The 13,934-nt window shown below is 46.1% G+C and overlaps 1 protein-coding gene across 1 annotated transcript in view; it reads left to right on the top strand.

Annotated features, from left to right (window-relative positions):
- zdhhc17 (zDHHC palmitoyltransferase 17) overlaps positions 1-13,934 on the top strand; it is a gene marked incomplete at its 5' end in the record, with an annotated part of 60,001 nt that overhangs the window by 26,172 nt on the left and 19,895 nt on the right. The window contains 4 exons of the mRNA XM_083757403.1: positions 4,613-4,757; positions 6,117-6,181; positions 10,646-10,808; positions 13,547-13,672. Coding sequence (XP_083613529.1) covers positions 4,613-4,757; positions 6,117-6,181; positions 10,646-10,808; positions 13,547-13,672 — 499 coding nt within the window. The remainder of the gene's footprint in view (positions 1-4,612; positions 4,758-6,116; positions 6,182-10,645; positions 10,809-13,546; positions 13,673-13,934) is intronic.

The following is a 13,934-nucleotide window of genomic DNA, read 5'->3' as shown; positions in this document are numbered from 1 at the left end:
CAGGGAATTAGTACTATGTCTCAACTCACTGGGCTACCAGGTGAGGTTACACACAGGGAATTAGTACTATGTCTCAACTCACTGTGCTACCAGGTGAGGTTACACACAGGGAATTAGAACTATGTCTCAACTCACTGTGCTACCAGGTGAGGTTACACACAGGGAATTAGAACTATGTCTCAACTCACTGCGCTACCAGGTGAGGTTACACACAGGGAATTAGTACTATGTCTCAACTCACTGCGCTACCAGGTGAGGTTACACACAGGGAATTAGTACTATGTCTCAACTCACTGCGCTACCAGGTGAGGTTACACACAGGGAATTAGAACTATGTCTCAACTCACTGCGTTACCAGGTGAGGTTACACACAGGGAATTAGAACTATGTCTCAACTCACTGCGCTACCAGGTGAGGTTACACACAGGGAATTAGAACTATGTCTCAACTCACTGCGCTACCAGGTGAGGTTACACACAGGGAATTAGTACTATGTCTCAACTCACTGCGCTACCAGGTGAGGTTACACACAGGGAATTAGAACTATGTCTCAACTCACTGTGCTACCAGGTGAGGTTACACACAGGGAATTAGAACTATGTCTCAACTCACTGCGCTACCAGGTGAGGTTACACACAGGGAATTAGAACTATGTCTCAACTCACTGCGCTACCAGGTGAGGTTACACACAGGGAATTAGAACTACCGTAATTTCCGGACTATAAGCCGCAGCTTTTTACCCATGATTTGAACCCTGCGGCTTATACAACGGTGCGGCTAATCTATGGATTTTTACAGCTAACGCAGAGCCATCTCAGGCTCTGAGCTAACGTAGCTGCGGCTTATAGTCCGGTGCGGCTTATAGTCCGGAAATTACGGTATGTCTCAACTCACTGCGCTACCAGGTGAGGTTACACACAGGGAATTAGTACTATGTCTCAACTCACTGCGCTACCAGGTGAGGTTACACACAGGGAATTAGTACTATGTCTCAACTCACTGTGCTACCAGGTGAGGTTACACACAGGGAATTAGAACTATGTCTCTATGACCGAAAATGAAAAAGTTTGGGAACCATCCCAAACCATTTCATGAACCCCCAAATTGACACTAATTAGCCCACGGACCCCCCCCCCCCCCCATAAAGAAGATTTTTATGGCTCTAGCAGTGATTGTCAACCGGTTTAATTTCAAGGACCCCCAGTTTGACATGCATTAGTCTACGGACCCCCATTTAATGGCAATTCCATCTCTTGAGACCCCCAATTTATATTATAAAATCGAAATAAATTTAACTCTGAGAGCGTATAAGAAAAAGTCCTTCTGCACACCAACAATGGACAGGTGCGTCGGATAACTGGAACTGAGAAGTAGAGAAAAAAAGAATCCTGCACAGTCTTCACTTGAGTTTAGATTTATTGAGCAACGTTTCGATCGTCAGACCTTCGAATGCCTGATGAAGGTCTGACGACCCAAACGTTGCTCAATAAATCTAAACTCAAGTGAAGACGGTGTGCGGGATTATTTTTTTCTCTACAACTCTGAGAGCGTACAAATGGAACCAAATGGACCCGGTCCATTTGGTTCCATTTGTACACTCTGATTTACAGACCCATAAGGGTTCCTAACTATCATTTAGCTGGGGACCCCCTGGAACTCCCTCAAGGACCCTTAAGGAGAAAGGGGCAGCGTTCTGTCCCGTCAGACCGTGATGACCACGGAGGCTGCTTGAGGAGAAAGGTGCAGCGTTCTGTGCCGTCAGATCGCGCAGGGTTTCGTCGGCGTCCTCGTGACCGGGCTCGTTCTCCTGGTTCCGGGTGTCTGGAGAAGTGTCGCTCTCTCTGCGACGTTCTTTGTTCACGTGATCCGGCATCATGCCGAGTGCACGAACCGATGCGAGCGAGGTGACGGACGACTTGCTGAACAAACGCTCTGCTTCCTCGACCTGCCCATTTCTTCTGTCTTCCGTCTTACCGTCGGAGCTATTTTGGTTGGCGAGGTATCGGCCCCATCCTGTGAAGATGTTCCCGTGCATCCGGGTGTCTTCTAAATAGCTGCCCTCTAGTGCATAGATCTGTCCTTCCAAGTTGGTCAACGTCTCGGCCAGTTCTCGTTTCCTCTTCATCAGTCGTGCGAGCTCCTGACGTGTGTTGGTGATCTCTGGCGGTGTTCCCTTAGCGTGTAACACCATGATGGAGCTTCCTCTTTGAGAAACAAACCCCTACTACTACAGTACCTACCTGTTATCAGAGTACTTGGGTAATGTATGATGTCAATACTATGACGTCGGTCATCTCCATATTTGGGTAGTGACCGACACGGGAGGCATACTTAGTTTAGACTAGTCATTGGTTAGACATAAGGTTGGTGAGGGGTGCATTAAGACGTCCAGATTAAGGTTGGTGAGGGGTACGGTTAGGGTTAGGTGTGCTGCCCCGTGGGAGGTTAGGGTTAGGGTGAGGGTTTGAGATTGGTTGTAGGACTAATGATATTCATAGATAGATGGAGAGAAAATGGATTCACAGGTATATTAAGTGCTCTGTGATTTATTCCTTTTTGGATATATATAAGGGTGACAAATTTGCCTCAGCAACATTTTGTAAACCTCCACTGTATAAAACGGATTGGAAAGAAAAAAAAACGTAACGGGCTGAAGAGAGATTCTAATGCCGACATCTGACTTTGACTCTAATGCATTTTCACTCTGTAGTGTATATGCCAACATTACAACATTATAAACGCCTAGAAAGTGGTGTTACTATATACAGTAATCTAAAGCTTCTCAAATGAGTGTGTGAGCCGAGGCTATTTTAAACCTTCTGCTGTGCATAATGTGTCCGACTTGTCTGGTAGATTTTTCCTCACCACTATAACCTAACCCAGTGACAGACGACATACAACAGTCAACAAAACTAATCGATGAAATGCCTGCTACTACACGGACGTCATCTGGTTTTAGATTAGCCTAGCTTTACCACATTGATATATCTTTTCAAAGGAACTGGACACGCATCCTGCACGTATTAATGTTTGCTCTGTATTGTAGTAGTAGTTACTGTACTGGCTGTCATGGGAATGGAGTTGGCCCAGTATGACTATATACATTACAGTATGCTCAGGCTGTCAAAAGATAACATTCCAGTTAGTTCAATGCTGGAAGTATTTGAAACACTCGTAGTCAACACTGCTACTCTTAGCAAAGATAAAACCGAGGTTTGTCCCAGGTCGGCTCACCCTGGAGCTGTCTCTGCTCCCAACAGAAACCATGCTTGAAAATATTTGTTTCTAGAAAACATTTGAAATGAACCACTGCCACATAATATTTCTTTTTTTACGTTCGGTTTGTTGTTCTCTTTCTTTATATTTCCAGTTAGATTTTAGTCTCCTGAAGACCGTGTCTTGTTCCCACTGTGCCTGTGCCATGTGTTACCATAGTGTTAATGGCCTGTTGGAAAGCACTGGGTCTCCTGAGACCTCCCGCAGTCGGCCCTGCCTGCCCTGGGGGAAACAAAGCTCTTTCCTACTGCATCATTGATAGATGAAACAGGGGGCATCCACTTGCATCCTGTTATACACACACACACACACACACACACACACACACACACACACACACACACACACACACACACACACACACACACACACACACACACACACACACACACACACACACAGGACTGCCGTGTCAGCCACCCTACCTGCAAGAGACCTTTACAAACCCGGGCCATGTCGATGTATGCTTTTTTCATATTGATATTGGAACCAAATGGACCCTTATCTGGGTCTGTAACTCTGAGAGGGTACAAATGGAACCAAATGGATGCCAACTGGTCCATTTGTTTCCATTTGTACACAGATTTTACAATATAAATAAATGGGGGTCCCTGAGATAGAAATGCCATTAAACGGGGGTCTGTAGACTACTATGCATGTCACACTGGGGCTGCTTGAAATTAAACGTGTTGAGAATCACTGCTGGAGCTGTAAAAACCTTCTCTCACGGGGGGGTCCCTGGCATTATCTCTTCAAATGGGGGTCTGCGGGCTAATTGGTGTGAATTTCTTGTCCTTGACATGAAAACCACTTTGGGAACCACTGCATTACAGATGGAGAGCTGCTTAGACATCACTGTGAAATTACTTCTTGCTTCCCAAGACTGTTGGCAGACACACACACACACACACACACACAACCGCTGTAACACAATATAGTATCCAGGCTAGACCTGGAAATTACTGTAGTATTTTAATCCTCCAGTCATACTGAATCAAACTGTTTAGGCAATGTCACTCAAAAATGTCACCGGGCAAGACAAGCCACTGCAGATCAGATGTCACCATGTTTGCACCGCGTTGTTGCTTAGTACGAGGTGGAACGATCCTCAAGTCATTTTAGGAATTTCACCTTCCTTAACCCATTGAAGACCTGAGACCAGATTCTACAAATGTCTTCTAAATCATGACTGTTTAAAAGAAAAACCTATGTTTCTATATCAGTTCATGTTGAGGAGCCCCAGAATTATATGTATTTGGCACGCCGACCCACATTTTGAAAAGATTTGCGACACATTTTTTAACGATGGTTGTCTGTGTGTATCTGCATTCTTTAGACAAGGCCACCTCTCCATGGTGGTCCAGCTGCTGAAGTACGGAGCGGACCCCTCGCTAATCGACGGAGAGGGATGCAGCTGTGTGCACTTGGCGGCCCAGTTTGGCCACACCTCCATCGTGGCCTACCTCATCGCCAAGGGACAGGTACGTAGGACGGATGGACGCCATCTATAGAGCACCGAAGTCCTGACGTAACTCGCTCATCCTGACGATTCCCCTGGTTCGCGGAAGTAGTTTCTCTATGGAGAATAACATGGGGGTGATCTTAATATCGTCTACTATAAGCGTTGTGGTCCAAAAATAAACAAGCTGTCTCTGCGTTATTTGTCACGGAGGTGTCTCTGTATCGTTTGCAACAGTCAGTCACTCATATATGATACAGTCTGCTTCTAGCGAAAATCTAACTAATTCAGCAGCAGTAACATTAGCGTTTTCTCTCAGTCAGTTGATTCTTCATATCCATATGAGTGAAGCGGCTGGGGTGACATGTTTATTTTTCAAACACAGTTCTTATATGAGGCGATCTAAAATCGCCTCAATGGGGATTTCAATGCAACTAAACAAATACATGAACCTGGGGACTGACGCCCTCTACTGAAAGTGACGTCAGACTTCGGTGCTCTATAGTCATCATTTGTAGAGGCGTATATCTATTCTACGTCCGAGCATAGACACGGTAACGCCCCGCCTGCCTCTGATTGGCCTACCGACACTGCCCGCCTGGCCTGTCCTCCGAGATGCAAAAGGGCACTCCGTGGGGGGGAAATAATACGCGTACAAGAGAATGGCAAAATGCGACAGTAACTTGAAACTTTGAAACAATTTTTGTAGAAGAGGCAAACTCATATTTTTTGTGTCGTTTGCTTTGATTGAATAATTGATTGAACATTGAAAAAAGTGAATCGGGACATCCTTAACCATTTGATAGAAGCTTTACCTCTGCAAGTTATGTTTTGTCTTGATTTAAAAATGTATATATATATATTGAAAATATATTATACATTTCAGATATAAGGTTTTGAGCACAATAAAGTAAAGTGAATCATGATTATTCTGCCTGAAAAGTGTGATTCCACATTCCCAATCTGTAATGGAGGACTGGTACTGGTGAAAACACGCAGAACAAATCTTAGTTGATTTATTATGCATACTGAATCTATATGCATGCGATTTGAAAACGGGTGTTGTTCCTCAAAGGCTCTCTACCTCAAACATAATACCTGTTGCCGTTGATGGTTTCTACAGTCAACTCCCCTCTTTCTTTCTTTCTTTCTTTCTTTCTTTCTTTCTTTCTTTCTTTCTGCAATCGATCTGTAGTGTCTACTAGCCTAGGCTCCTCAATACAGGACTGTTATTAGCGGTATTGTCCACCAGAGGGGGCCCTATCACCTTTCACTGACAGATCTATTGCCAATGACTGTCTTGTTGAGTTGACTGCAGTCTTATCTATGCCATCATTGATGGCTAATTGTTTTTGCTTGTGCTTTTTTAAATTCCAAATAGGACGTGGACATGATGGATCAAAATGGCATGACTCCATTGATGTGGGCAGCTTACAGGACACACAGGTATGTCCATGGGCTACACGCTACACGCTATACACACAGGTATGTCCATGGGCTACACGCTACAGGTATGTCCATGGGCTACACGCTACAGGTATGTGCATGGGCTACACGCTACAGCATGTGTGCATGCATATGCGTCACACCGTTGAAACTGTGTTTTTGTACGTTTTATTTTGTCTTCAGTTAATCAGCATTCAAAGATTTGTGCCGTATTTTCAGGATTTTTCAAAAAATAGCAGTCCTACAAGCCAACTGAAGGCCAATTCAGTGGTTCCCTTTCCCATGAGCAATTATTCAATTACTTTAGAAGGTGACTATTCCCATTCATTAAATTCAAAGGGCTTTATTGGCATGAGAAAACATCCGTTTACATTTACATTACAACAATACAATCAAAACAAAAATGATGTACATTTGAAAATCAGAATCTTCAATAGATCAATTTCTATGTACCAAGATCACTCCATGCAGGTATCAAATCAAATTAAAATCACCTTTATTTATAAAGCACATTTAAAAACAATTTCCACTGTACCAAAGTGCTGTACAGACATTTCATTCTACACCACAGATAGAGAGAACACAGCAAAAGAACATTTAAGTTAAAATAAAATTACAATTATAAGCAAACTATTAAAAAAAATCTAACAATATACTGTTTAAAAACACAAACAAGGTCACGAGCAATCAAATGCTTGGGAGGTATAGTGCAGGAATACACACAATGATTAAACTTTAGGGTGGTTGTGTTCCATTTGATATCCTTCTCCTATCACAGCAACTCACGAATCTTGCTGCTGCGTTTGCACATTAACTATACACGTTTGCCTAGACCCCCCCCCCCCCCCCCCCCCACACACACACACACACCATGTGTCTGCAATGCAGTGGAATACACACAGACGTCTGCAGCTCAACCCATGACCTCCCCCCCCCCCCCCCCCCACACACACACACACACACCATGTGTCTGCAATGCAGTGGAATACACACAGACGTCTGCAGCTCAACCCCTGACCTCCCCCCCCTCTCCCCTCCCTGTAAATCAGTCATTATTCTTCAACACCACCTGACGTCCTTCCTGTGCATTATATCCTGCTGTTCCCACATAGTGTCCAGCTGCTTATTTTACAGTAATAAATGTACAGTAATAAATGTCTTTGATGTCGAGCACAGCGAATGGAGGAAGTGCCTGTGTTCTCCATGCAGAACGTGTCCTTGCAATGGAAGTCTTGCTTCGCTGACTCACAGATTTCCTGCTGGCTCGGCGCGCTCACACTAATCTATTAGCAATTGGACCCCCGATCTCCTGGTGTGAACTTGCCCTTTGGGACCCCCAAAATAATGACATTTGACCTGGGGACCCCCCCCTGCGAAAACACTTCAGTTGCGATTTGTTTTACCTTTTTTTTTTTTTTTTTTTTTTTATATTCTTTTTTTTATAGCTATCTTCACTTTTTCCCCCCTCGTTCTTGTATTATTTGATAATTCTTTTTTTCAATAGAAAACTACCCCGGAGTTAATGCTACATATTTCAGTTTTCAATAGATCAATAGATAGACCCTACCCCCGGAGTTAATGCTACATATTTCAGTTTTCAATAGATCAATAGATAGACCCTACCCCCGGAGTTAATGCTACATATTTCAGTTTTCCATAGATCAATAGACCCTACCCCCGGAGTTAATGCTACATATTTCAGTTTTCCATAGATCAATAGACCCTACCCCCGGAGTTAATGCTACATATTTCAGTTTTCAATAGATCAATAGACCCTACCCCTGGAGTTAATGCTACATATTTCAGTTTTCCATTTCATGAACCTAGACTCATCGCCTCTTCCAGGAACCCTGTCAATGGTTCCCTGTACTTCTCTAACCCATGCTGTCTGTCTGCCCCACGTTGTCCACCATGGACCATGGTTCCCTGTACTTCTCTAACCCATGCTGTCTGTCTGCCCCACGTTGTCCACCATGGACCATGGTTCCCTGTACTTCTCTAACCCATGCTGTCTGTCTGCCCCACGTTGTCCACCATGGACCATGGTTCCCTGTCCTTCTCTAACCCATGCTGTCTGTCTGCCCCACGTTGTCCAGCATGGACCATGGTTCCCTGTACTTCTCTAACCCATGCTGTCTGTCTGCCCCACGTTGTCCAGCGTGGACCATGGTTCCCTGTACGTCTCTAACCCATGCTGTCTGTCTGCCCCACGTTGTCCAGCATGGACCATGGTTCCCTGTACTTCTCTAACCCATGCTGTCTGTCTGCCCCACGTTGTCCAGCGTGGACCATGGTTCCCTGTACTTCTCTAACCCATGCTGTCTGTCTGCCCCACGTTGTCCAGCGTGGACCATGGTTCCCTGTACGTCTCTAACCCATGCTGTCTGTCTGCCCCACGTTGTCCAGCATGGACCATGGTTCCCTGTACGTCTCTAACCCATGCTGTCTGTCTGCCCCACGTTGTCCAGCATGGACCATGGTTCCCTGTACTTCTCTAACCCATGCTGTCTGTCTGCCCCACGTTGTCCAGCGTGGACCATGGTTCCCTGTACGTCTCTAACCCATGCTGTCTGTCTGCCCCACGTTGTCCAGCATGGACCATGGTTCCCTGTACGTCTCTAACCCATGCTGTCTGTCTGCCCCACGTTGTCCAGCATGGACCATGGTTCCCAGTACTTCTCTAACCCATGCTGTCTGTGTGTCCCACGTTGTCCAGCATGGACCATGGTTCCCTGTACCTCTCTAACCCATGCTGTCTGTGTGCCCCACGTTGTCCAGCATGGACCATGGTTCCCTGTACCTCTCTAACCCATGCTGTCTGTCTGCCCCACGTTGTCCAGCATGGACCATGGTTCCCAGTACTTCTCTAACCCATGCTGTCTGTCTGCCCCACGTTGTCCAGCATGGACCATGGTTCCCAGTACTTCTCTAACCCATGCTGTCTGTCTGCCCCACGTTGTCCAGCGTGGACCATGGTTCCCTGTACTTCTCTAACCCATGCTGTCTGTCTGCCCCACGTTGTCCAGCATGGACCATGGTTCCCTGTACGTCTCTAACCCATGCTGTCTGTGTGTCCCATGTTGTCCAGCATGGACCATGGTTCCCTGTACGTCTCTAACCCATGCTGTCTGTGTGTCCCATGTTGTCCACCATGGACCATGGTTCCCTGTACCTCTCTAACCCATGCTGTCTGTGTGCCCCACGTTGTCCAGCATGGACCATGGTTCCCTGTACCTCTCTAACCCATGCTGTCTGTGTGTCCCACGTTGTCCAGCATGGACCATGGTTCCCAGTACTTCTCTATAACCCATGCTGTCTGTGTGTCCCACGTTGTCCAGCGTGGACCATGGTTCCCTGTACTTCTCTAACCCATGCTGTCTGTCTGCCCCACGTTGTCCAGCGTGGACCATGGTTCCCTGTACCTCTCTAACCCATGCTGTCTGTCTGCCCCACGTTGTCCAGCATGGACCATGGTTCCCAGTACTTCTCTATAACCCATGCTGTCTGTGTGTCCCACGTTGTCCAGCATGGACCATGGTTCCCTGTACTTCTCTAACCCATGCTGTCTGTGTGTCCCACGTTGTCCAGCATGGACCATGGTTCCCTGTACTTCTCTAACCCATGCTGTCTGTCTGCCCCACGTTGTCCAGCATGGACCATGGTTCCCTGTACTTCTCTAACCCATGCTGTCTGTGTGTCCCATGTTGTCCAGCATGGACCATGGTTCCCAGTACTTCTCTAACCCATGCTGTCTGTCTGCCCCACGTTGTCCAGCATGGACCATGGTTCCCAGTACCTCTCTAACCCATGCTGTCTGTGTGTCCCATGTTGTCCAGCGTGGACCATGGTTCCCTGTACTTCTCTAACCCATGCTGTCTGTGTGCCCCACGTTGTCCAGCATGGACCATGGTTCCCTGTACCTCTCTAACCCATGCTGTCTGTGTGCCCCACGTTGTCCAGCATGGACCATGGTTCCCTGTACTTCTCTAACCCATGCTGTCTGTCTGCCCCACGTTGTCCAGCATGGACCATGGTTCCCAGTACTTCTCTATAACCCATGCTGTCTGTCTGCCCCACGTTGTCCAGCATGGACCATGGTTCCCTGTACTTCTCTAACCCTTGCTGTCTGTGTGTCCCACGTTGTCCAGCATGGACCATGGTTCCCTGTACCTCTCTAACCCATGCTGTCTGTCTGCCCCACGTTGTCCAGCATGGACCATGGTTCCCTGTACTTCTCTAACCCATGCTGTCTGTCTGCCCCACGTTGTCCAGCATGGACCATGGTTCCCTGTACTTCTCTAACCCATGCTGTCTGTCTGCCCCACGTTGTCCAGCATGGACCATGGTTCCCTGTACCTCTCTAACCCATGCTGTCTGTCTGCCCCACGTTGTCCAGCATGGACCATGGTTCCCTGTACCTCTCTAAGTCTAATCCATGCTGTCTGTCTGCCCCACGTTGTCCAGCGTGGACCCGACGCGGCTGCTGCTGACCTTCAACGTGTCCGTCAACCTGGGGGACAAGTACCACAAGAACACAGCGCTGCATTGGGCCGTCCTGGCCGGCAACACCACGGTCATCAGCCTCCTGCTGGACGCCAACGCCAACGTGGACGCACAGAATATCAAGGTCAGCCCTGTGGTGTTGTGTACCAACCACTCCCAACCTGCCGTCCCGTCCCAATGGGCGCTATGCTTAGTATATACACGCCATTTTGGAAATGGCGTGTATAGAGCCTACTTCCTTCACAGGTGTTAACCCATTCTGACCTGAGATCAGATTCATACGAGGTTTCCGCCGGACACACACTGGTCTGATGAACCCATTCTGACCTGAGATCAGATTCTAGAAATGTCAGTCGCTCTTCGATTTTTTCAAAAATAGCAGACCTACAAGCTCGTATCGCGCCACTCGGTGGCGCGATATGAGCTTGTAGGTCTGCTATTTTTCAATAGCTAAAGCATAACATGATGCTGACACCAAAATGGGTGCCCGGTCAGAATGGGTTAACGACGATACTATCAATCAATCAAATCTTTATTTATTTCAGACGAGTGTATTTCAAAGTGCTTCACAGAGAGACCAAAAATACAACAAGAAAGCATCAACTACATAGCAAAAACAAAAGGAGCAACTAAAACGGACATATGCAACGATCTAAGTAAAAGCAATGCTAATGAGGTGTGTCTTAAGATTTTGTTTAAAAATGTCCACAGCTTCAGAGAACCGTAGATCCCTTGGCAGGCTGTTCCACAGCACAGGGGCGTAGTAGATAAAGGCGACTTCTCCATATCTTTTTGTGTTAGGCGTCTCTGGAATCTCTAGGAGATCTAAGGGGTCTGCCGGGCACATACTTAGAAAGCATTTCTGAGAAATAGGCAGGTGCACTAATGAAGGCTCTGGTCCATTCTGGTCAAACGGCGTCAGTGTTAATGATACTAATGGAGGCTCTGTTCCATTCTGGTCAAACGGCGTCAGTGTTAATGATACTAATGGAGGCTCTGTTCCATTCTGGTCAAACGGCGTCAGTGTTAATGATACTAATGGAGGCTCTGTTCCATTCTGGTCAAACAGAGGCAGTGTTAATGATACTAATGGAGGCTCTGTTCCATTCTGGTCAAACGGCGTCAGTGTTAATGATACTAATGGAGGCTCTGTTCCATTCTGGTCAAACAGAGGCAGTGTTAATGATACTAATGGAGGCTCTGTTCCATTCTGGTCAAACAGAGGCAGTGTTAATGATACTAATGGAGGCTCTGTTCCATTCTGGTCAAACAGCGTCAGTGTTAATGATACCAATGGAGGCTCTGTTCCATTCTGGTCAAACAGAGTTAGTGTTAATGATACTAATGGAGGCTCTGTTCCATTCTGGTCAAACGGCGTCAGTGTTAATGATACTAATGGAGGCTCTGTTCCATTCTGGTCAAACAGAGGCAGTGTTAATGATACTAATGAAGGCTCTGTTCCATTCTGGTCAAACGGCGTCAGTGTTAATGATACCAATGGAGGCTCTGTTCCATTCTGGTCAAACAGAGGCAGGGTGCTGCTATTGTACATGTTAGCTCACTGAGACCCACTGGTGTAACAGAGTATTTCCAAAGTGTCCTTGAGTGGGTTCCATATGGCCTGTGTAACTCTGACAGGGTACGAATGGAATCAAATCATTTGGTTGCATTTGTACCATCTCAGAGTTATGGGGGTCCTTGGAATTAAGAAGTTTGAGAACCGTACTGCACACTAAATGGAACAGAGCCTTATATTAGTATCATCGGTAACACCTGTGAAGGAAGTAGGAAAGCGGCCTGGAAGTAGAAAGAGTTTTCATGTGTGCATAGAGCCCATTTTGGGGCGTGACATTAGGCCTCCCTGCCACCTCTAAGTGGCTCTCTGGAAGGCTCAGCGCGCCGTGGTTTTAGCCCTACCGACCACATTGAGGTACTTCCGGGGAACACGGAAGCATTTCAGGGGTGCACACCTAGATACATGGTCAGTGATCACAACAGCTGAAATGGTCCAGGGCGGTCTCCAATTATTTATTTTTTTTGAGCTCCAAAAAATCTCCAAAGAACTCAATTTGAGCTAAACTCCAATGCATTTACATTTTCAACCGGCTCTAGGCCGGGCCCTGGATTGTTTTCGGAATAATAAAAAAAACACGAAAACAAAAGAAATCTGTATAAAAGTCCAACTTGTCCAATGTCGTCCTAGGCTTACCGTGCCTTTTTATTTTTAGGTCGTCCTTGGCAGAGAAGGAGTTTTAAGTGGCTAACTTTACAGAGAAGAAAAATACCGAGTTTCTAACTTTGAACTTGGAAGTCATGAGTTTTCTGTACAAAGGGAAAATCAACAACAACGCTTTGGCAACTTCTGATTGCGCTGCTTGATGATGACCTTAAAGGGACACTTCACCCTTTTTGCAAAAAAATATATGTTAATGACATTTAGAAGCTTTAGATCACTTTCCTGGGGGTATTTATGTGTGTAATATGTGGTTTTAGATATTTTAGATTGTAGCAGTGAGCCTGTTGTCTCTGATGTCATGGACACTGGTCTCACTTCCTTCCTGGACTACATGTTGTCTCAGTAAGACAGCTCTCCCCCTATCCACAAGGAGGAGCAGTGCACCAAAGAATTATGGGAATTGTAGTCCAGGAAGGTAGTGAGACCAGTGTCCATGACATCAGAGACAACAGGTTCACTGCTACAATCTAAAATAACTAAAACCACATATTACACACATAAATACCCCCAGGAAAGTGATCTAAAGCTTCTAAACGTCATTAACATATATTTTTTTGCAAAAACGGTGAAGTGTCCCTTTAAAGGTCAATCAGTCGTTGGTTGGACTAAACCGTTGTGTGCTGCAGGGCGAGACGCCGCTGGACCTCGCCAAGCAGAGGAAGAACGTCTGGATGATGAACCACCTACAGGAAGCACGGCAGGCCAAGGGTTACGACAGCCCCTCCTACCTGAAGAGACTCAAGATGGACAAGGTACGATAAATATACGTTAAATATACCCATCACTCCTACCTGAAGAGACTCAAGATGGACAAGGTACGATAAATATACGTTAAATATACCCATCACTCCTACCTGAAGAGACTCGAGATGGACAAGGTACGATAAATATACGTTAAATATACCCATCACTCCTACCTGAAGAGACTCGAGATGGACAAGGTACGATAAATATACGTTAAATATACCCATCACTCCTACCTGAAGAGACTCGAGATGGACAAGGTACGATAAA

Source organism: Protomyctophum parallelum, assembly GCF_964188405.1.
Source record: "Protomyctophum parallelum genome assembly, chromosome: 22".
NCBI classification, from domain to species: domain Eukaryota; kingdom Metazoa; phylum Chordata; class Actinopteri; order Myctophiformes; family Myctophidae; genus Protomyctophum; species Protomyctophum parallelum.
This window is presented reverse-complemented; position numbering and strand designations above follow the sequence as displayed.